The sequence below is a fragment of the Bacillus rossius genome, chromosome 17 (genome assembly GCF_032445375.1).
Source record: "Bacillus rossius redtenbacheri isolate Brsri chromosome 17, Brsri_v3, whole genome shotgun sequence".
Lineage (NCBI taxonomy): Eukaryota > Metazoa > Arthropoda > Insecta > Phasmatodea > Bacillidae > Bacillus > Bacillus rossius.
In genome coordinates this window covers 11,913,546-11,938,820 of record NC_086344.1, presented here as the reverse complement: position 1 = coordinate 11,938,820, position 25,275 = coordinate 11,913,546, and the positions used below count along the sequence as shown (strand labels likewise).

The 25,275-nt window shown below is 38.4% G+C and overlaps 1 protein-coding gene across 1 annotated transcript in view; it reads right to left on the bottom strand.

Moving 5' to 3' along the window:
• The window catches only part of LOC134540674 (leucine-rich repeat-containing G-protein coupled receptor 5), a 403,985-nt gene that overhangs the window by 78,354 nt on the left and 300,356 nt on the right, over positions 1-25,275 (bottom strand). The window contains exon 4 of the mRNA XM_063383546.1: positions 25,120-25,191. Within this exon, the coding sequence (XP_063239616.1) occupies positions 25,120-25,191 (72 nt within the window). The remainder of the gene's footprint in view (positions 1-25,119; positions 25,192-25,275) is intronic.

Sequence of the window (25,275 nt, the reverse complement as noted above, 5' to 3'; positions counted from 1 at the left end):
AGCACACGGAGAAAACCATCATAATATTGACCAGATTAATCAGAAGTACTCGGAGAAAACCACCACATGTTTTCCTTGATATAAAATTACAGGAAAAAAATATTTAAAAACAAAAATAAATTAATAAAAAAATAAAAAAATAAAAAAATTGCATAAACAGTTTCTTTGCTCAACAATGATAAGTTTAAAAGCTAGCAGAAACTGTTTATGCAATTTTTTTATTTTTTTATTTTTTTATTAATTTATTTTTGTTTTTAAATATTTTTTTCCTGTAATTTTATGATATCAAGGAAAACATGTGGTGGTTTTCTCCGAGTACTTCTGATTAATCTGGTCAATATTATGATGGTTTTCTCCGTGTGCTCCTGATTATTCTTGCCAATATTATGATGGTTTTCTCCGTGTGCTCCTGATTATTAATGTCAATAATTTGATGGTTTTTCCCGTGTTCTTGCAATCATTCCTGTGGTTTCTTCAAGTGTTTCTGACTATTCTGAGGAACCACTCTCTGCATGGATTTTTTTTTTGTCTATTGAGACATGTCATTTTAATTGGAGTTACATTTAATTCGATAATTTCTGCTACTAAATCAAAACTTGCAATATTTTTATCAGGTGGAATTGACAAATATCATTACTCAGTCAAATTAATATTACGCCATGAGACATCTGTGGAGCACCAACATGCAAGACGAACTTCCTTTTCCTTGGAGTCTAGCGAAGCCATCCTTCTTTTGCGATCGTTAGTGAGCATCCCGCATCCCGCATAAAAGAACTAAATATTATTTACCTGCAAGCAACATGTGGCGACATCTGTTGTTGAAAAGCAGAACTACATGCATAAAGTACTTTTGCATTAGATAACCTAACTCTCACCACTGAGTGGTGCTATTGTAATCAGTTAGAGTCATGTAGTCTCGTAGCCATGTAGCCTCGTGTCCTGGAAGCTTCGTAGTCCTGTAGCCTCGCAGTCACGTAACCCTGTGTTCTGGAAGCTTCGTAAACATGATGCATTGGAACCTCGTAGACCTGTAGCTACGTAACAAAGTATCCATGGAATCATATAACATAATGCTGTTGGAGCAGTGGGAGCAAAAGAGAAAATGCTGACGAAGACAGATGTAATAATTGGAGCCTTGTAGATGTGTAGCTTCGTAGTCAAGTAGCTTTGTACTATTATAACATAATGCTGCTGTAGCAGTTGGAGCCAAAGAGAAAATTCAGCCGAAGACAGATGCCGTAATTGGAGCCATGTAGACTTGTAGCTTCGTAGTCAAGTAGCCTTGTACTATTAAAAACATAATCGAGGTGCAGATCGAAGAGATGCTGGCGGGCGGAGTTGGAGTCAAAGAGAAAATTCAGACGAAGACAGATGCCGCAATTGGAGCCATGTAGACTTGTAGCTTCGTAGTCAAGTAGCCTTGTACTATTATAACATAATGCTGCTGAAGTTGTTGGAGCTTTGTACGCTTGAAGGTAGTTGGAGGAGTCTTGTACACTCGTAGAATTGTAGTCTCATAGTCTCTTAGAGTCGTAGCATTCTAACCAAATATCATTGGAGCTGATGAACCAAAAGGACGTTGGAGACAATGACTGTTGGAGGCAATGACTGTTGGAGTCGATGGCTAATGGAAATATAAACTGTTGGATTCATAGACTGATGGAGAGATTATATCCTAACTTATCATTGAAGATCGTATCCTACCAAGTTGAATGAACGAGAGAATGCGCCTCCTTTTCGTTAAATGAGCTTTCGTTTTATAGAATTTCCGTCCAAACGTGCTTCGTTTTCATTAAATGTTTGTCCTGCGCGAACGAAGCGTAGTCATTGTGTGTACATTACATATATATATTGCGTACATTGCGTACATTGGGTGTACTTTGCGTAAATTGCGTGTACTCTGCGTGTACTGTGTGTCAATTGCGTGAATATTACGTGTTCGTTCCGTTTCCTGTGTGTACTGTGTGTACGTTCCGTTTCCTGTGTGTACTGTGTGTACGTTCCGTTTCCTGTGTGTACTGTGTGTACGTTCCGTTTCCTGTGTGTACTGTGTGTACGTTCCGTTTCCTGTGTGTACTGTGTGTACGTTCCGTTTCCTGTGTGTACTGTGTGTACGTTCCGTTTCCTGTGTGTACTGTGTGTACGTTCCGTTCCCTGTGTGTACGTTCCGTTTCCTGTGTGTACTGTGTGTACGTTCCGTTTCCTGTGTGTACTGTGTGTACGTTCCGTTTCCTGTGTGTACTGTGTGTACGTTCCGTTTCCTGTGTGTACTGTGTGTACGTTCCGTTTCCTGTGTGTGTGTACTGTGTAATCATTACATTTATTGTGTGTAAATTACATGTATTGCGCGTACATTGCGTGTTGGAGCTGTTGGAGCATTTGGAGCTTTATACACTTGAAGGTAGTTGGAGGAGTCTTGTACACTCGTAGAATTGTAGCCTCATGGTCTCTTAGACTCGTAGCATTCTAGCCAAATATCATTGGAGCTGATGAAGAAAAAGGCCGTTGGTGTCAATGACTGTTGGAGTCACTAGACTGATAGAATCAATAGACTGATGGAACCAATGAATATTGGAGCCAATGACAAATGTGCGGTCTTTTCGATGATGGTGCTGCCTTTTTCGTTGTCGGTGCTTCCAAATGTGCTGCCTTTTCGTTGTCGGTGCTTCCAAGTGTGCTTCCTTTATTTTTTTGATGGTGCTTCTATTTTTTTAATGTTGTTTTGACTCTAGTATTATAATAAATTGTTCTTGATTTGACTAGCGTATTATTCCATCCGGTGCATGTATATAAGCGAGTCCTAGACAGCAGGACGCTCAGTTTGTTTCTGACGACGGCGGTGTAAGGATCACCTAGATTGTTTAATCTGGTGCATAAATCGCGTAATTACCTGTTCTTGCGAACTCGATGGCATCTTTACCGTCTTTAACGTTGAACTCGGAGGTTGTACCATCGACTACGGGAACCTTATCGACAGCTACGACGGAGAAGGAGCAGATCCCGTTGGTAACGATGACGTCAACATTGGAGGGGATTTCAACAGATGTGATACCACCAGCAGAAGAGACTTTAATGCCGGTAGTGCTGACTGTACAGGAAACCTCGACGAACGCTGTTTGGCCCTCGATGGTGACTTCAATGGATGGCGAATCGTCAACTAACGAACATCGATGTCGTTACTGTGACAAGATTTTCTCAAACATCAGCAATGCTCGTCGTCACGAGAAGAGAGAATGTGCCAAGAACCCTTATCGTAAAATGTTTGGTTGTATTAAGTGTCGCAAGCAATTTACAAGAAATGCTAATTTGAAGCATCACTTGGAGACATGTAAAGGACCTGCAGTGCGGCAGAAAGTAAAGGTTTCTATACAACAACGATGCATTGATGTGCATAAGAGTATGCCTGGAAATGATTCAGTTGCAGTAACAGCGACATCTGGTTCGGGTTTGTCTTCAACTAGGCATCCTTGTGGCTACTGCGACATGACGTTTGCATTTGCACATGATGTACGGAGACATGAGAGGAGTAAATGTACGAAGAGTCCTTCTCGCATGAAGTTTCGCTGTGACGAGTGTCATAAATGGTTTACTCGAATTGATAATTTGCGCCAACATTCGATAAACTGTAAAGGTGAAGTCCGTGCGCCTACTGCTGAACTACCTGCAGCAATTACGACTCCTGAGTTTAGATTGGTGACTCGTGAGCGTACAAGTAAAAAAACTGATGTGCAGCAACCGATTGCTGTGGCATCTGAACATGAAAATAAACATAAGACTGTGATCGGAGCATTACAAGTGAACGATAATGGCTTCTACTTGGCGCAGTCTGCATTTCGTGGAACATTGAAAGACTACTATTATCCAAGTACGTTAAGTGAGTCAAAGGACATTTGTAATTTTCTTGATGATATCAGACAGGACATAATCAATCAGCTTACTGATGACGTAGCAACAAACGGACCTTTGAAATATAACTTGTGGTTGGACTGTATATATGGAAAGCCTTATCCGTTCGATGACAAAGTGAAGAAGTGTGCATTCAAGACATCGGCTGCAGTAATTTACAGTTCTAACGATATCGAGCAAACTGTTAAACAAGGTATCCAGAAACTCTGTCAAGAAGAGGAGGACTATGTCTGTAAAGGATCTGGCTGGACTCTGTCTTGTATAAACCGATTGGAGCTAAGAATTAGTCATTTCACGACTATGCGGACCTAAATGTTTGTAAGATTGCTAACCTTCGCAGGTGATCCTGTAGTAAAATAGAAATTATGTAATAAATATTATGTTTGTAAAAGAACTTGCAGTGTTTTTATTTTCGAACCTGTCATTTTTTAGGTATTTTTACATAAAAATTAAGATTATTTGCATCGATCGGGTATCGAACCGAGGACAGGAATCGATCGAATCAATATGTAAATTAATGAGTGATTTATTTAATGAATTTTGAAACTTTTCCCGAATTTCTAGCTAAATAATTACGGATTTTCAAGATGGCGGCCAAATGACAAGATGGCGGGTGTCACAGTAATAAATGATTACTGCACTCTAGCGGATACGAATTAAACTAACATGTTATCGGCGCACTCTAGCCGACGATACATTGATGATGGCTTCCAGCATCGAAGACAAGATGGCGGACATGACGTCATACTAGGTGACGATATATATGCTTTGAAAAAAAGTGGTGGGAGTCAGTCTGCTAGCACCCACCACGGGGGAAGGATCGGTCGCCATTTTTAATTTTTTTTGCACTCGTCGGGTTCGAACCGAGGACTTCGAACTCCGTGTCGTAAATGTTTGTTTTTTATAAGTATTTTATTAAAATTTTATTAAGTAAATTTTTTATTAATTTTTAAAAAAAAAATTCATTAAAATCGGATAATAAATAAAAAAGTTAAAGATGGCGGCCGTAACGGAAATTGCAACGGTGACGTCATAATCCATGATGACGTCAGAGGCTTATCGTAGGCTGTAGACATGGATGCTTAAGCCTACATATGGACATTTCTAGCCGCTGGGATTTTTAAGGACTAAAAACGGGAAATTTTCCCTCGAAACGGGAATTTTTCTCTCGAAAACGGGAATTTTTGAATTGTGGAATTTTTTGAGATTTTTTGGCGGAATGTTTTTCCACAGAAATGGAAATTTTGAGGAATTTTGGGCAAATTTGGCCCAATTTTGGCGGATTTTGACACATTTTGAGGATCAAATTCAAGGTCAAGGTCAAAGGTCAAGGTCACAACCATCCAAGATGGCCGCCGTGACGTCACAATCCAATATGGCGGACACCGGCTCAGGCTCCACGCGCCAGCGCCAGTGCCAGTTCCGGCTATCCTATACTACTAGAGAGAGAGAGAGAGGAGAAATGGAAAAAAATTCTAATAATGTTTAAAACAGTATTGTAACTTTATTTATTTTAAATTAATTTTTGATTACTTCTCTCTCGGATTGCAATTTGGATTGTTTTCATTTGGTTTTAAACACTGGATTGAAGAAGATAAAGAAAATGTTTTGTTAGAGATGCTATTTATCTGTGGTTTGGCCGGGTGCCAGATAGTCAGAAGTAGCAGTGGTGGTGGCAGTAGAGTGCATTGCGAACTGCAAACAATTATCTGTTTAAGTGATAATTAACTAGAAGTCAATATTTTCCGCTCAACTGAGCTGAACTTGGGTGTTGACCCGTACCCAAGTGTTGTGAACTCCTGCGCACCGTATCTTTGGAAAATATATTAGTTTAGCTATCAATAAAATTAGAACATATCGTGGTGTTACTAAAAAAACGTAAGAAACAAAAACAAGTACGATTTATTTACTATCAATAACATTAAAAAAATGACCAAATATGTTTAGGTCTGGAACAGCCATAAAATATATTTGTGATCAGCACAAATATTCTTTTTCTTAGATATGATAACACACCAATTTTAAGGAAAATTATCTTAACCATCGTAATAGAGTGTTCGTTTTGTGCATCACAATATTCGCGGAAGTTGATAAGTAAGTAAAACATGAACTTTACCAAAGTAGATCTGAGGTAAAACAAAAATTTACCAAGGAACCTGGCATTGTTCAAATATTTGTATTGTCTGGAGTACAATAGAATTCGCAAAGGGTAGTTCGTTCAATTGACGAAAAACGCATTTAAAGAAATCTAACAAAAATATGTAAGACTCTGTTATTCTGAAACTTACAAATGGTACCCTTTCAAGCCATTTAAGTTTATAATTCTTTAACAAAATAGTTAGGATTTAAAATATGATGTTTTACATTTATTTATAGTATTTATTTTTTAACTTTATCAAGGACTAGCTGCCCGACCCGGCTTCGCACGGCTATACTAATGGAAAAAAATTAAGCCACATCTCCCATTTACAGTAATGGTAAATAAAAAAAAATTCAGTGAAAATGTATTACAATGCTGTATAATGTACCGGAGAGAAAATGAATAGCACCGATGGTTTCCCGACTCGTGCACGCAACGTACAACTGATGTACTCGTACTTCGCTACGGCAGTCTACAGGCAGATCACTCTTGCGCCGCTCATTATACATGCCCCTCCTTGTGGGTACGCCACTGCCGCGCGATGGCCTTTGCCATGGAGACGCAGAAGGCATGAACAATGCAAAATCCTGTTCTCATGCAGACAACGTACCCACTGTTGCCTGGTTTTAACCACCCATTGGAACTAATTTTCGGAAAATGTCATCCTGCGTAACATAAGGAACATTACTGTGAAGTTTCAAGTCTGTAAAATATATATACCTACTTGAAAAAAAGGGCAATTTTTGATATTTAAAGTACCCGCAAAATTTCCACGGTGATGAGGACTGTACTAACAATGAAATAGTCGTTGCCATAGAGACGAATGAAGCATCAACAAAGCAACAGCTGTTGCTATGGTGATTTCCTACCAAAAACTGGAAATTTTGATATATTACGCCCCGGAAACTCCCCTTGGGATCGGATTTCCGCAGAATCCGTTCTTAGCGGATGCCTACGTCATAACATCTACCTGCATGCCAAATTTCAGCCCGATCCGTCCAGTGGTTTGGGCTGTGCGTTGATAGATCACTATGTCAGTCAGTCACCTTTGAGTTATATATATTTAGATTCCAACACACTGAGCCAATGTAAGTGATATTTGTAGATATTTTTATCCCGTTACATTCTGTCTCTACTTTTTACGATACCCACAACAAATTTGGAATAATTTATTAAATATTTTGCTAAACCGCAACGGCTTAGCTAATAAAATTTTTAGAATATTGCTGAAATTGTAAAAAAAAATTGATCGATTTTACGCATAGTTAACAATTACAGATATGCAGAAAAATGCATTATAATTTATAAACCAACCGGGATTTAAATTTGGAAAGTGATTTTTCGTAAGACGCGTTAATTTTACTATGAATTACGTGTAATGACTTCATATCTTCGGTTTTAGTGGATTTGAAGATATATTAAAAATTGATCGAGTCACACATAATTAACTCCTCAATTACACCATTAGGAAGAAAATTTTAAAATAATTGTAAAACATGTGTCTATTTTATTATAGATTATGCCAACTATCACATTACCTCTTTAATTATACATGACTGTATTCGGAAGAACGATAATTATAATTACCTTACTTGGAAAACATTTGTTTTAAAATTAATTTTGAAACGATTACATAAAATACTTGCACTGTAGAATACAGTTTTAAATTTATTCTTTTAAGTATTATTCGACTGGTATTAAAAAACCGTACAAATAATTTTGACGTATTCTTGTTATAAATAACAGTAAGACAGACAAAAACTTAAAAAAAAAAAAAAAAAATTGTTTGGTTTTTGTTTAGTTTACTGTCACCAAAAATGCTACTGTTTAAAACATATGTTTAGTTTACAGACACAAGTGAATTTCAGACGTATATGTATAAAAAAAACTTTATTTTTCCAACCAACGAATGGGTTCTGGATGCGAAATATTGTCACGTGGTGGTGCGAGGCTGCAACTAACACTGTCAGGGAAGAGCAGGAGAGAGAGAGAGAAATAGAGAGGGAAAGAGAGAAAGAGAAAGTGAGAGAAAGTGTGAGAAAGAGAGAAAGAGAGAAAGAAAGAGAAAGAGAAAGCGAGAGAAAAGAGAGAAAGAGAGAAAGGAAGAAAGAAAGAGATAAAGGAGAGAGAGAAAAGAGAGAGAAAGAGAAAGAGAGAAAAATAGAAAGCGAGAGAAAGAGAGAGAAAGCCAGAGAAAGAGAGAAAGAGAGGAGAGAGAGAAAATAGAGAGAGAGAGAACGAGAGAGGGAGAGAGAAAGAGAGAAAGCCAGAGAAAGAGAGGAGAGAGGGAAAATAGAGAGAAAGAGAGAGAACGAGAGACGGAGAGAGAAAGAGAAAGCGAGATAAAGTGAGAGAAAGAGATAAAGAGAGAAGGAAGAGAGAGAAAAGAGAGAAAAGAGAGAAAAGAGAGAGAAAGAGAGAGAGGGAGAGAGAGAGCCTAAATCAACACCGCAGACATAATCCGGAAGAGCTGGGATGTCACAATCATGCAGCTTCACGTGTTGAAAGCCTCCACAGACACACGCCTGAGAACACTTCTGTTTACTTAGCTGATGGAAGCTCCTGTACTAAAACGCAGGCCTAAAGCTCCGATATCATGCCGCAGAATATAATCACGTAGTTTGCATTTTGATTCGGGAAGTGGACTCGGGTTGACACCACTATGACATGGCGTCTCTCGGGCAGCTTCAAACAAAATTAAAGCTTCGCACAGCTTTTGAAGCAGTTCATGCTTTACCCTCCGGACATGCCCAGTTCCGTTTGGCTGGAAATAATTCTAACTCACAACTGATAAAATAAATTCGCGTTTCAAACGCGCTTTAAAAGATAATATTGATAATGACAATACAGTACCAATTTTGTGACATTGTAAACAACAATTCAACAAAGTAATGTTATTGTAAATGTTTTAATTAAGATCATATAAACAAATAGAAATACTTACAGAATAGTCAGGGTTCGAATCCCGGGCAATACATGGATGTAATTTGTGTTGTTCTTATAGTCTCTATGGCGCTTACATATACACAAACAACTTGAACAACCACAGTTACACAAAGACTCGGGATTGCCTAAATAAATACAACATTAACAAGGGGGGTGGTGAATGTCAAACTTGCCTGTGAATCACTCAAATATAATAATAGCTGGTCATAGTGCACGGTTAATAAGCTACAGTAACGTGGTTCAAAAAAATTACTTTTTTACTTTTTTAATTTACAGATTACTGTATTTTAAAATTTTTCTTTAAGTCATTATGTATGAATACATTTTATTTGTTTATAGTATTTATATAATATTATTTAAAACATAGCTCAGTCCATTATATTGATTATTTACTTTTTGGTATTTTTACTTAAAAAGAAATTTAAATTGATTGCGTTAGCAAATGAATTTTCATATGAATTCGTATAAGTATTAAAAATTAAATAGTACAACTACTTAATAATTAAAAGTACTTAATAATTAAAAGCCATCTAATGTGTGCAAAAACTATATAGCATAAACTGTTTAATGAATTTCAAAAATGTTTGCTGTAATATAATAAAATTCCCTGTCAAAAATCAGGTCCAAGTCGTAGTTAAGTATAGTTTTATAGTCTTTTTAGTTTTTATCGGAGAAGTTCCATTACATAGTTTAACCTTTCGCTCAGAAAATCAAATGATTCGATAGTCCAGGTAGCTTCCCCGGTAGCGAAATCCAGCGCCGGATGCGAAACTACGTGAGAGTCAGAAATTCAGTGCCTGACATTAAATATTGGAGCATACAACTAAAAAAAAAGTGCATATAAGTGATAAAAATTGTGTTGATAAATTTTATCAGTGAGGTTATTTTCCCGATTGTATGATTAGAAATGATTACATTAATGTCTGTTAAATTAACTAAAATTAAATAAAAATTGATTTTATACACATTATTGAATATTAATTTTTATATACGATAGATTTCAAAAATCAAGTATAACAACGCGCGTGCACAAGGCCCCACACCTCTCCTGCCGAGCAGCAGTTGTCGCAGAATGAGGGACTGGAGGAGTAACAGGCGATTTGCCTAAAGACGTTTTGCCTAAAGGCGATTTTCCTAACGGCGTTTTCCCTAACTCCGATTTGCCAAACGGCGTTTTGCCAAACGACGTTTTGCCTAACGGCGATTTTCCTAACAGCGTTTTGCCTAACGGCGTTTTCCCTAACGGAGTTCTGCCTGACGGCGATTTTCCTAACGGCGTTTTGCCTAACTCCGAATTGCCAAACGGCGTTTTGCCTAATGGTGATTTTCCTAACGGCGATTTTCCTAACGGCGTTTTACCTAACGGCGTTTTCCCTAACGGAGTTCTGCCTGACGGCGATTTGCCTAACAGCGTTTTCCCTAACTCCGATTTGCCAAACGGCGTTTTGCCTAACGGCGATTTTCCTAACAGCGTTTTGCCTAACGGCGTTTTCCCTAACGGAGTTCTGCCTGACGGCGATTTTCCTAACGGCGTTTTGCCTAACTCCGATTTGCCGAACGGCGTTTTGCCTAACGGTGATTTTCCTAACGGCGTTTTGCCTAAAGGCGTTTTGCCTAAAATTAGGCAGAACACCACATGCCCGACCGGAGTGCTGACCGTGGCCGGGACTAAAGGCGGGCGCGGCGGGCGATAGCTCTGCAGATAAGCCCGCCGTGTGTCGCCGCCGCTAATGACCTCGGCGAGGAACGGGACTGTCGCATGATGGATGTCGGCGGCACACCGCGGCGACGGGGCCAGGCGGCCGGACTCCGGCGATATCCGCCCAGGAGCATAACGAGGCCGCGCGGCGCCGTCGGGGCGGGTGATGGATGAGGACCTGTCCCGCGGCCTGTCCCGGGTGCAGCCCGTCCCTGGACCTCGCCCCCTTCCACCCGGGTCCAGCTGAGACTACCAGCTTGCAGCTACGAGGCGCGCCTCTTCCTAAGACTGCGCGGTGCGTCAGTATGTAGTGAAGTCTCGAACATCCAGCTCAGTGAATGTTACAGTCACATTATTTACTTAAGAATAGAATGCCCTGCATATTAATATTTCGGGCATATATATATATATATATATATATATATATATATATATATATATCTGTTACAAATATGCATAAGCATAATTATGTACACAGCTATGTTAGCTAACGTGAGCAGGGCCGCGGCGCGCGCAGGTTCGGAGCTGGCTGGCGGCCCAGCACGGCCACTGTCACGTGGCCGCCGCAACGTGAGACGTGCAGCGTGCGCCTGGTGGATTACAAGGGTCGTCACTTACCCCCCCCCCTCTCCACTTCTGTCTCGGCGCCGTTATCTGACACCCGGCAGCTGGGGAGTTCCGCGGGTCACCACGCGAGCCGCCGACGCCCGTCTCGATACTTCTGGCGTCGGGTCGGCGCGGAATGACGCGACTGGCCCCATCCGCGCTCGTGAATTCTAGAAGTGGCGCCTGGGCCAATATAAGCCCAGGACACCGGCCTCCGAGAGTTGAGTTGAGTTCAGTTCCGGGACGATAGTCTTGGTGATAGTGCCACGGGTGCGGCGGAGTTCCTCGGCGAGAGAGTTCAGTTCCGGGGCGATAGTCCGGACGATAGTGCCACGAATACGGCGGAGTTCCGGTGCGATAGTCCGGGTGATAGTGCCAGGGATACGGCGGAGTTCCGGTGCGAAAGTCCGGGCGATAAAGCCACGAATACGGCGGAGTTCCGGTGCGATAGTCCGGGCGATAGTGTCGCGGGTGCGGCGGAGTTCCTGAGCGAAGAGTTCCTCGGCGAGCGAGTTTCCCGGCGATAGTTGGTGGCGAGAGTGCCGCGGGTGCGGTGAGAGTTCCGAGCGAAGTTCCGAGCGAGGCGTCGAGAGGATCCTCGGCGAAGGGAAGTGCGACGGCGGCGACGGAGTCCTGCGACGGAGGTCCACGAGGGGTGCTGTGGCGAGAGGTGCGGCCCAGCGAGGTGTGTGGATTGTAAGAAACGAGTGACTGGGGAATAAACATTTTTAAGTGTAATTGATTATTAGGCATTTTTAGAAGATTATTTGTTAGTGATGTAAATATTGGCAATGAATAAAATTGTGGAGTAAGATCTTTAATTGGGCTTTATATTTACGAAACCAGTAGTTTTCCCACGACGATTATTTATTGTGTTTAATAATCCATAACAATATACATAAATGTATTCACCATGTGCTGCTGAATATTCCTGTAAATATTTTATTGGTTTTTCTAAGTGTGTTTCTGGTTATTTCTGAGAAAACAATCCCTGCATTATATTTTTTTTTCGTAATGAGACAAGCAATGTAATTCAGAGTTTCGCTTATTTGGCGAATTCCTGTTACCAAATAAGCACTTACAATATGTATATATTTATTATGTGGAATTCAAACAAAAGAGATTCATTTTTGAGCCGAGTACTATGTCTTGAGATGCCTGAAAAATACTATATTATGCAATACGAACGTCCTTCTCTTTGATGTCTAGTGAGGCCCTTCTCCTCTTGCGACCGTGAGAGAGCATCCCGCATCCCACATACAAAATAAATAATATTTACCTCAAAACACCACGTGGCGCCATCTGTTGGCAAGGAATAGAAACTACATGGCCATGAGTTTTTCATAATTTTAAATTAACTCTAGCTTTTGAAATCTTAAAAATTATATTTAAGTAAATGTTCCAATTAAAAATTCTCAATTTGCATCTGGTGTTAGTCGCAGAAGCTAACATGGATCACATGTTCATTGCCTGTAGCTGTATCAATAGTACACCGCTGTAGATACTGCAGCAAGGAGTTTACCTTGAGAAAACATGCTATATGTCATGAGAGAAGTGAGTGTAATTTGGGTCCTTGCCAAAAACCATTAAGTTGCAGTCGGTATCAGATATCCTTTGGTCGAAGATATTTCTTGAATAAACATTGCAAAACCTGTACAACTAATCTGACTAAAGATAACAAGGACTGGTATACAACACCGAGGAAGTGGAACGAAGGCAAAATCTTAGACGACTATAATGATTATAAAGAATGTAAGAATGCTAATACTAAAAATACTATCCCTGATCTTGCCAATAATTTAAAATTGAAAACTTACGAAGTAATTGTAGCATCTTCATGGGAACTCAAAATATATTTACACCAAATTCTAGTCGGCTCCACGAATCTTTGAACAACAGAGAACGACCTGAAAACATAAAGATCGAAGTCTAGATTGAAACATCGTGATAAAATTAATTATTCTGATAAAGCTTACGATTATCACTGGGACGGTTGTAATATTAAAAATATTTATAACAAACATACAAGGAAGATTACAGCAGCAGTAGAGATTGATTACGCATCATTGGCACGACAATAATAATTTATATTATAAATAAACAAAATACAAATTTTTTGAAGAAAAAAAAACGGTTAACTTGCGTTGTATTTGGGTTGAAAACTTAATATTTATTATAGATAAAGTATAACACTAACAGTTGAATGGTATGAGTAATCATATTATTTCTCGATTGCATGAGCATGATCAAAAAAAAAAACACTCGCATACACACATTATTTAACACTTCATTGCATGAATACATAAATATATTTCTTTAATAATACCAATCAATAAATATATTTTAAGACAATAGACGTCTCAAACGCACATACATCCTCAAATAAGTGTTATTACTGTACTAGCGTTGCTTGCAAGAGTCAGACACAACTCCTACCGATGTTTATGAATTTGTTATGTATGAGTATTCACAATAAAGGTCTCAGGCATAACATTAATTAAAATTCTCCGGCTGGTATCAGTGGTATAGCAAAGAAGAAAATGTCACTCTGGACCGCTGAACTTATGATACTAAGCTTCACTGATTTCAATAAAGTCAATATTATCAAAAATACTAATCAAATCGTAATGTAAATCACGGAAAACAATTTTTAACGAGATAACGTCTTATAAATCGATGAACGCGGGCTGCACGCACGAAAAACTGTCACGTTCTGCCTGAGCGAAGTGTGCAAGAACCGGCCAACCTGCGAGAAAATCTTCTATAATATCAAACAGGTTAAGGCGGGCTTTTTAACTAGTTGTTCGTGATTATATTTAAACAAATTAATTTAAATTAAATTTGCAAGAACTGTAAATAATATTTGAAAATTAAAAAGTGTGCAATTTTTCATCAACGTTTTCTTATGACGTTATCACGTAAAATTATCGTCCGTAAACCGACTTTACAGACAACCCCCCCCCCCCCTTTTTTTTTGTAGTATTTACTTGTCAATTGAATGATTCACAAAATAACTGAGGTGTTTCTGATACCAAATGACTTTTGGCGACAGTCGGAATTTTAGAGTCCTACTGACCTAGTAGCTACTATAGCACAAGATGGCTTAAGTTTTGCGCAGCAAAGCAAACAATCACAAAAATACGGATGATTAATATATTCATGTTGTGATCTACTCACAAACACTTCCAGTGAATTGTATAACCATCTGCAACAGATCTGCTGTACTCATTAGCAGATACACAGTACACCATTCAGGCCTTACACAGTAAAACGATGCTAAAAGTCGGTAATTTTTACACCACTGTTTACACTGCCAAACAGCCGAGCTTTCGAAGAATGCTTGGTTCAAACTCACGCCTGATAGAACAAGCCAATCAACACACTGCATCCTCACGCTAACAGTAACAGCTCTAAAATATTATTTACAAAAAATTCTTGAAATTGATTGTACCAGTAAACATGAATTTATAATAATCAAACTTAGTTATAATATAAACATTGATATTAACAAATTTAGTTTAAATTTAAAATTCAAGTAAACAAACAATAAATATGTCAGCAGTAAATACCAAATAAACCAAATTCTAACGTTCACAGATAAATAATGTAAGATCAAATAATTATGTATGCTGACACATAAGTACATGTATACATATTATAGATTTTTTTTGCGGGGATTTGAAGTGGTCGCACGAAGGCAAAGTGAAAGAAATTCACACCTGTCAGCTAACGACTGGTAAGAGAGACGCACTGTCGGAAAGGCGTGTCAACTGCCAACGAGGTGAAAGCCGTATTTTATTTTAATTAAGCACTCACTAGTGTCGCCGCACAAAGCAATTAAGGCTGTGGAAGGTTGAGAGGTAATCAACAGCTGGCTCAGGTGTTGTCTGAGGGGGGGAAGCATTCGTCCGACGCGCCAGATGGCGCAACACGCGAAAGATTGATGAGGCGGTTTCGGTCGCACAGTTCAGCGGTCATCCAATACGCTTCGGTTATCAAGAGGAGCGACCACTGAGACATGTGGTGGATACTCACACACCGGTTTACAACGGGCGAGTCCTCTTGGCAGCTTCCTGTTTAACTTTTCGACTTCCTTCGCATTATTCAATTAGCCGTGAATACAACCACGCCAGCTTACACGGGATTAATTCCATAACTATATCTGATCGGGCTCAATGAAATATTACTGGCAGTGTCAGGCGGAACAGAGAAAAAAAAAATTGAATTTTAAATAACAATTCAATCTGTTGATGTCCATTGGGTTCAAGATGATATCATTCTCCATTTAAAAAAAGAAACGCTGAAAGCACGCAATCTGTGTTGAACGGAATCTGTGATTGTCACTGGAATGCTTGCACAGAAACAAAAAAGTTTATTTCATGACTATGTATGAAGTTATTAAATGTTGTAGGCTCAAAATGATAACTATGACATCGAAGATGTTGTTGGTTAGTTTGTGGCAGGGTTCTTTTAAAATCGTACAAATAAATTTTATATTAAAATTGTAGGTGTACTGATGAACACTGAAAAAAATTGCTAAAACTGTCTTTCAACAAGTGAACATCTGGAGATCAGAAAGTAGGTTTACGACAATGACCCAACAAATAATGCTCGATTTTTTACTATGGTGGACATCACATAATGCGAGGTAAAAATGTTGCGAAGTCAAGACAATGCTGTGTGAGTTATTTTCACAATAATGTTCTAGTTATATGTTCAATCCTCCGGCCCAGAAAATAACGAATGATTAACACCATAAAAAATGATATTTTGATAATGTTAGTACAGTTGTAGATATGCATTCTTAAAAAATAAAATATCAATTTAAAAAAAAAACAACTAATTATTTACAGGAGAAACTATTATTGGCGTTCGGTCACTATAGGATGTACACGTTATATCTCTGCCTTGACGAATTTCTGCCTTGATGAAGGCCAATTTTATGTATTAAACGCTAAATATTGTCATAAAAATGGTTGACACCAATATGGTTTCTTACAGTTCCTGTCTCTCACTCTTAAGGAATTCTGAGAGGTAACATGATAACCGTCAGCCGACTCACTGTATTGCATTCCGTGTTTTACAGTTATCTTTCTAAATTTATTTATATCAACAACTGCATGTATTTATACAGGAAAATGTCTTGCATTAGAACCACAACAAAGACAAAATATAAGGAAATATTGTTCTATGCTTTAGTGCTTGTTTATTTAAAAGAAACTCTTTGCAAAATACTAGAGTGTGCATTTTATCTGGAACGCGCTGTATTATAAGTATTCAAGCTCATTATAGCACATGTTAATTTCAAAAATGTAATATATATTTATGTAACCTAAATCCATGCGTTCCTGGCAAAACGTTTTATACAATAGAAATAAATAACTGTTTTTTGTACACCGCAGAATATATTCTGTATTTATTTCCGTTGCCAAATATTTGGAGGAGTAGTAAAAAATATTAAAATGGCGCAAAAAATTAGGTATTTGGAGAAAAAAAATAGCGTGTTGGTTTGAAATATTTTTTTTTGTCACAGCAAAATATTAAATATACTTAAAAAATTGTATTGACAAATGATTGTCTTTATTGTTTCTTTTTACAATGAGTTGTGTTAGAAGTCAGTTAAAAAGAGTTGTTAAATATTTAAACTTAACGATAAAAATTTATTTTTTCGTTACATTAAGGATATTTTGTTTTATAAATTACTGTTATGGCCAATAATGAAACAGGGGACATGAGAACCATCAGCCAAGCTCCTACTAAAGAATTACAGAAAAATATTTTTGATTTGTTTTGATAACAAAGGTTATATCAACAGCCAATATACGCAGTTTTTAATAAAATAAATAATTTTAAGTTATATCTTAATATCTTCCTTCCTTAATAAGTATTTTTACAGTACAGAAAAGTCAGATTTTTTCCTTATATGCAAATGTTTTGAAAATAAAGACGCTAGATACATATATAGCATTTATTATTTCGGATAATTACATTAAAACTTTGTTTTAAATGTGTTCTTCATCACATCTGACATTCGAAAGTCTATGTTTATAAAAGAAGACAAAAACCGCACAATCACAATTATAAATACAGCAGCAATTAGCCAAGTTCTAAGTGGTATTTTTTTTTTCTGTATGCAAAAGGCCGTTCGTCAAGATTTATTGAGAGCTAATAACTTTCAACGAACAATATTCGTGGCGAAGCTGAAATATCGGTAATTAAAGTTCTTTCTGGTTCCTGATTTATGGCCTATCAGAACGGCTCGCTTTCCGACGACAGTCATAAATAGGTAGCGGCGAAAGTTACTCCAATCGTCATCCAGAAAATCGCCTTAAAGAAGTCGGTAGTTAAGTGGAAAACCAAGAAAACAGACTGTGCGACGGATTAGTTGTTTGAATCCCGGGTCTGGTTTCATAAACCCGGAATAACTTAAAGTCGTTTGTTTGTATTCAGTTAGACTCTAACTATATATTCAATACTTCACTCCAAAACAATTTTCTGGGCTTTAAGATCGGGAATCAAAACTTGTACAATTAAATTATTTCAATTTACACTAAAAAAAACTAGTCACCACATGCAATAAATAAAAATTGTTAAGATAATTCTTTTTTTTAAACTTTAATGTTACTCATATTTTATTTTTAAAAACATGCGATTTTAATAAAATCTTTAGTAATGTTTTTTTAAAGCTGGTTTTAAAGTTGGTTTTAAAGTATCCCTAAAATCTTAAAATATCATTCGAAAGTGTAAATTGATATTTGTTCCGGAATATGACTTGCACAGGTTAAACATTCAAGACAATCAAACAAACGTCCTGAAGTACCTATGTTTTAGTTTTTACATTTTGTCTTTAAAAGCACGTGCAAATGACTTCTCACTAAACTTCCAATATAGGTTCTAATTCCACGAATCTACTTTGTATCGTTTTATATAAAAAAAATATGTGTAATCACTAAGTGGTATAGCAAATGGGATACTGGGACTAGAGACCAAGTGTGCCGATATCCGCCATCTTGGATTGTGACGTCAAGGTGGACATCTTAGATGAACTTGACCTTCAAAATTCCTAAAAAATTCTTACAATTTTCTAAAAATTTCCTTATTTCGAGGGAAAAATTCCCGTTTTTAGGGAAAATAATCCTAAAATTAAAAAAATAAATTGTAGGGTAAATGCGGGATAGACGCCACAGCGGGAGTGATGCCACACTCAACGTAGCTCTCAGTTCACTTACTAGATGGTGCGGTCATTGCTTCCATAGTATCCCGACAGATGACACAGTAATCCTCTAGCAGTCAGAGGCGCTTCTGTGAACGAGTAAGAACTACGCTGGCGTTTATTGACTCGTAAGTATTGTTTCTAGCTTTGAAATATTTTATATCTGTTCGTTATTTTTCGTTTATTAAACAAAAATTAAAATATATCTCAATATTATAATTGTAAGTGTTTGTTCCGTTGTTGGAACATACTATGGTAGTATATTTTGATATATCATCACTGTTAACACACTTTGGTGTAGTATGGCGTCTTTCCTTAGATTTCGGGAGAGATGCCACAGCTTGTTATGGGGAGAGATGCCACATCGGCTATATAAAATCACGCCTAGGGAGGGATGCCACATTTTTTATATGACTTAATATTCTATGGAAATAAGTCATGGTGGGTCAAAATTTGATGAATAAGCCTCAAAATATTTTCAACGTGGATGAAAGTGGTATCCACTTGACAAACAAACAAGGGAAGGTTTTGACAATGAAAGGTACCAAGGATGTCCACATTTTGACTCCTGGTGAGAGAGGCGAAAACATAACTGTAATTGCATGTTGCAATGCAGAAGGAGTATTTCTACCACCAGTTCTTTTGATGAAAAAAGTGAATAAGAAAAAATAATTAGTAGATGGACTCCCTCATGGATCAGATGTTTACATGAACCCAAAGTTGTCGTTCATAACCACAGAATTGTTTTTCAAATGGTTTGAGGAGCATTTCGTACCCCGGAAACCTCCTGGTAAGACTGTTTTGATTTTGGATGGCCATGCATCACATTACAACGCATTCGACATGTTGAGTCTGGCTGACAAGAATGATGTGATCATAGTATGTTTTCCTAGTCACACAACACAGGCTCTACAGCCACTGGATCGTTCATTTTTTGGTCCGCTTAAGGTCTATTACAACAACGAGGCCAAAGTGTGGATGCAACATCATAAGGACAGAAATATCACTAGATATCAGGCTGGATATCTCATTGGCAAAGCCTGGGAGAAGGCAGCATCAGTTGGTAATGCAGTTGCGGGGTTCAAAGCAACAGGAATATATCCCCTTAATCCCGACATTGTAGCAGAGCACTTTCATGCAATATCTGATGCATCTGTTTCCACATTGACAACTATCAACACGCCACTTACTTCTAGCAGCCCAATTTCATCAGCTTTCACAACTCATTCTACAGCACTTTCAGCTGCCATTCCATCAACATTTCGAGCCTCAAATCCAACCCCATCGGGATCTTCCACATTTGTTTCGACAACTTCAACCCCTGAAAGTGAATCTATCCATACACCAACGAAATATCTTCAAGAGGTTAGTCCCGCGCCAACTGCTCCAGTTTCTCTCAGCAAGAAAATAAAACAATCTTCAGCAGTTTTGACATCGCCAGAAAACATTCAGAAATGCAAAGATTCCAAAGAGAAGCAAAATAAATTAGAAAGACAGCTCAATACCAATAAATGTAAGAAGAAGGTACCAAAGAAGAAAAGTAAACATGCGAAGGTCGAAGAAGCAAGTGATGTTTACAAATTTGTTATCAACGAGACACTTGCTACAAGTGAAGATGATGTGAGTACCAACAATTGTGTAGAATGCTGGGAAAATTATTACACCACCAAAGAGAAGGCAGACTGCATTCGGTGCGAGGTGTGCCACAAGTGACTCCACGAGTCATATACGATGTATGGGCCCATGTGCAACACTAGCGGAAGAGAAGTGAAGAGACAGGACATGAATAAAGTAAAAAAAATCACGTGAGGCATCTCTCCCGATTTCCGTGGCATCTCTACCTTAGCCTGTGGGAGAGATGCCCAAACATAACTTTAATTGTTTTTTTTTTTTTGGGGGGTTTTTAAATTATGTTATTATCTTTTAAATTTTTACCACAGTGAGTACACTTCTCTGACATTATTTAAGAATTTTTTTAATGTATTCAAAATTATTTTATAGAATTTGTAATTTTTTTTCAAAATGTGTGGCATCTCTCCCGGAATTACCCTAAATACGGAATGTGAAGATAGCACTCGTACGCCTGTCCAAGACTTCACCGAACTGAGGGATACGTCAATGTCTCGTTTCCATTTCAATCCTTTACACTTTTTTTAATTTTTTAAAATGTTTTAAAGGCTTGGTTGGCTGGTGGTATTCATCACCAACCAGCCAAGCATCCCCCCTTTATTTACTTATTGTTACTTATAGTTCGACAGTTTTGTGCAAACGTTTTATTGACTTTGACAAATCGATGACGAGTTTTCAAATGTACGCCCATGTGTTACCCGGGAATCGAACCCAGAACCCCTCGCACCGCATGCCAATGTGCACCCGACTACGCTACGGAGGTCGGCCGCTGAGAGCTATTCGCTGACACGGACGTTTCACGCTGTACCAACAACCTTGTGTCCTGACACAGCCCCACCTCATTTGTTTTCTAAACGTGCCTGCCCCTAATTGGATGGTGTCATGCACAAATGAGTTAACCAACAAAAGGAAAAAAAAAGTTATTGAAATAATTGTGTAGGTAAAATGACACTTTTAATTGAGCTAAGTTTTTTTTTAACCTACATTACTTGCTTCTATGCCACATCTTGCGAACATTCAACACACTGCCACAATACCGGTTATTGTGCGATCAACTTTGAGCTCAATTTACTCAGTTGAAAATGTTTGTGGGTTGAACCATTTTTACATAACACCGTCCAATTATTATTTTTGACGTTACAAGGTCTAATAAATCGATGAACGCCAGCTGCATGCACTAAAAAATGTCCAGTTACGCACATTGTCCCGTTACGCACATTGTCCCGTTACGCACATTTTAAGCTTGCGCCGCATCTATCTCTCTTCCACTCGATTGGAACAACCATCGATTTGACTTTTTCAAGGCACATTAAACTTGAAACACTCCCATTCGTTTCCTACTTTTCCTATCATCGTCCTGTCCTTCAGATTGGAAGAAGTTAAGTAGCAAACATGTATAAAAGTTATAGTTAAAATAATCTCTTCGTTAAAGTAATAAACATATTTGAATTAATGAGTGCAAATAAAAGTAAATTTATCAATTAAATTGTATATTTAATTTCACTTCTTTGTATCCATACAAAAGAGTGATAATTCAATAATATGATTCAATTTTATTCATAAAATTATGCAATAATTTCATCAATGTTTTGTTATGACGTTGTCACGTTAAACTATCGTCCGTAAACCGACTTTACAGACAACCAATTTTTTTCCTTTGGGACTTTATAAAAGATCGTGTCTACGTTCCGCCGCTACCTAATAATTTTCCAGATTTGAGGCACACAATTGAAGAGGCTATTGCTTCTATTACTCCGGACGTGTTAACCAAAGTGTCGTAAGAAGGTTTAAGGCTTAAGGTTGGATGCGTGCCGTGTTAACTGAAGGTGTATACATTAAATATTTGTAAAAAAAAAAAAAAAAACTAGGCTAGTTTACTTTTAGTTGTAAGTAGTCTAAATTTAACTGTTATAACATAAAACAATTGAAACTGGGACATTATATTATGAACATCAGCACTGGCCCAAACGATTCTGAATAAATTATTTATTTTAAAAATACCTATGGTTATTAAGAGCAATCTATTGCTAAAAATCAGCTCTCTCTTTAATGGATTGCGTCGAAGTGATTGAATTCATTCCGAATATTTTTGTGTGTTTGGTGCTTTTGTATTTCTCCTGTTCAAAAAAAAAGAGACCAGTAAAAAATATTTTACTTCATAAACTGAAAAAAAAAAATAATATGTGCCGAATTTATAAATGGAACGTGTTCAAGATGAGGTGATGGGTTACTTGGCTAAAATGGGCTATTTCTGTTGGTGGAGCAGACTGTGAAATATTTTTGTGGTCTTTGAGGTGAACAACAGGCTGACCTCGTTAGAACGGATGCTGGTGACAGTTTCGTTCAAACTATATCTAATAAACCAACATGCCTCTCGCACCTGATTGGCCACTACACACTAGGAGATGCAAGGCGGCGCGCGACGCAAGAAGCTTATGGTTAGTGCGGTCGTGTCTAGTTAGTGCTCAGCCAAAACCACACATCTGCGTCTGTGGCAGGGTTTGCGCGTGGACCATCAAAACAAGCAGTTGTCAGCAGCTCGGTAAGTGTCAACTTGGTGAATCTAAGGCGGGAAGATCAAGCCAGCTAGGCCATCCCAGAAACCTTTAAGGGTGTAATTGGCAAATAACTACTCAACAGCGTGGCATACACAGGTAAGCAACAGGTGTGAATAACAGTACCACAGTACCACATATCTCTTATCGATCTATGCCGTACAAGATGAATATAGATACATGAATTTATCTAAATCTAAATTTTAGCAAAAAAAAATGAAAAGCACGTTATGTTACCATTTTCATGTTGGGTCCGAAATATTGGTTAGAAATCCATGACAGAGAGCGGTTACAACGCATGGACAGTCACGTGACGAGTATTGTTTGGATGACTGCAGCGGTTACTGTCTCTCAGGTTTCCCTCAGACATTCACACGTGACTAAGAGTCACCGTGAAACGCTGTTAGAAATAAAATAAAATTGTTTACAAATATGATTACAGTAATGGCGATGCTTTTTTTTTACGGAAACAAGTATAGTTTACTTTGAAATCCATACGTTAACATGTCACAAAAATTTTCAGCTACAGTACATTACATACGTACTGAATATGAGTGTTAAAATTTTTGAAGACATGTACAGCAGTATCCAAAAAAAGAGTAATATTTATGGTTTACTCATCTTTAAAAATCTTTATAGAGCATGTGCTTGAATAAAAAAAAAGTTTGTTTCCTTATATTTCAAGCTGATTAATAACCCATATATTTTATTTATATGGATACACGAAATAATATAACATACCTAGTATTAAATCCTTTAGTCATAATTCTAAAAGCCCGACTGCTTGACTTCAAAATAATTGAAGTAATTCCAAAGAAAAAAAATAAACTTTTTAATTTGAGTGATTGTTATCGATGAATGATATTTTTGAACTAAGTCATGATCAAAAATTGTGCCAGTGAACAGAAAGTAAACATCCGGCTTTATATTTTGTAAGCAACTTACAATAAGTAAATATTAATTTATGTGTAGGTTATACAACCCGTTAAGTTTCAGAAGTCTCAGAACTTTGCTTTCCGCTGAACTAAGCTATCAGAGGTGCATAATTTGACTAGGAAACCCATAAATGTTTTGCTGTTGTATAATGATAAATATAAATGCGGAAAAAAATCTGAAGAAGATAGAGAAAAAGTTAAACAATAGTTGCTAGTAAAATAAACATTTTACTACCAACAAACCCAAAATATATTCCAAAATTTATTTTACCACACAGTTAGAAAGAAGTTAAAGTTTTTCAAACTGTTATCTTACAAATGGGAGTCAACAAATTTGGCGGACCACATGTGAAATAACAAGTCATTACGTAACCCATTTCTGGGAAACATTCCCCATTATCGCCTTAGCTAAAAGTTGGCCATAAACATTGTTTTTACACTTGCTTGTTCGTGTTAAGAATTAACTTCGTATAGTCCTCTGTACCGCATAAAAATGTTGGAAAAGATTTATGCTTCGGTTTTTGTAACGGTATAATCGACCAGTTTACAGTTTATATTACTATATTCGCGCGGAAAATTTTATAGCTTGGGTGAGCAAATTTTAATCGGAAATGCTTGTACGCTTGAGTTCAAGAGGGCCCAAATACAAAATCTAAGTAACTTCAAACCTTCAGGTGCTACTATGCCAAGCCTACACGCTCAGTTGCCAAGCTTACAAGCTGTGTTGCCAAGCTGTAATGAGCTACTTGCCAAGCTGAGGCCGTGTTGCCAAGAGCACAGTCTGTGTTTTCAAGCATACACGCTGTGTTGCCAAGTTGTACCGCGCTTTTGCCAAGCCGAGGCTGTGTTGCCAAGTGTACCAGCTGTGTTGCAAAGCTGTAACGCGCTATTCCCAAGCTGTAGCTGTGTTGCCAAGTGTAAAGGCTTTTTTGCCAAGCTTACACACTATTTTTCCAAGCCTACACGCTTTGTTGCCAAGCTTACACGCTGTGTACCTAGCTGTAGCACGCTAGTGCCAAGCTGAGGCCGTGTTGCCAAGTGTACAGGCGGTGTTGCCAATCTGTAGCGCGCTAATGCCAAGCTGAGGCTATGTTGCCAAGTTAACAGTCTATGTTGCCAAGCTTACACGCTGCGTTGCCAAACTTACACGCTGTGTACCAAGCTGTAATGAGCTACTGCCAAGCTGCATCGCATTATTGCCAAGCTGAGGTTGTGTTGCCAAATGCACAGGCCGTGTTGCCAAGTGTACAAGCCGTGTTGCCAAGCCTACACGCTCTGTTGCCAAGCTTACACGCTGTGTACCTAGCTGTAGCACGCTATTACCACCTGAGGCCGTGTTGCCAAGTGTACAGGCGGTGTTGCCAAGTGTACAGGCGGTGTGGCCAAGCTGCAGCGCGCTGTTGCCAAGTGTACAGGCGGTGTTGCCGAGCATGCGAGCGCTAAGCCGAGCCCGAGATGCGGCGAGGTGGGGCGCATGCGAGGCTACTTACAGAGACGTGAGCTGCGCGAGCGACTGCAGCGCGCCCCACGGCAGGTCGCGCAGACCGCAGTTCTGCAGGGACCTGCGGGCAAGGGCAACAGTCAGCCCGGCAGGCCTGCACTCCCCTCTCTGCACCCTTGTGCCTTGTTCGTCTGCGGTCATCGCA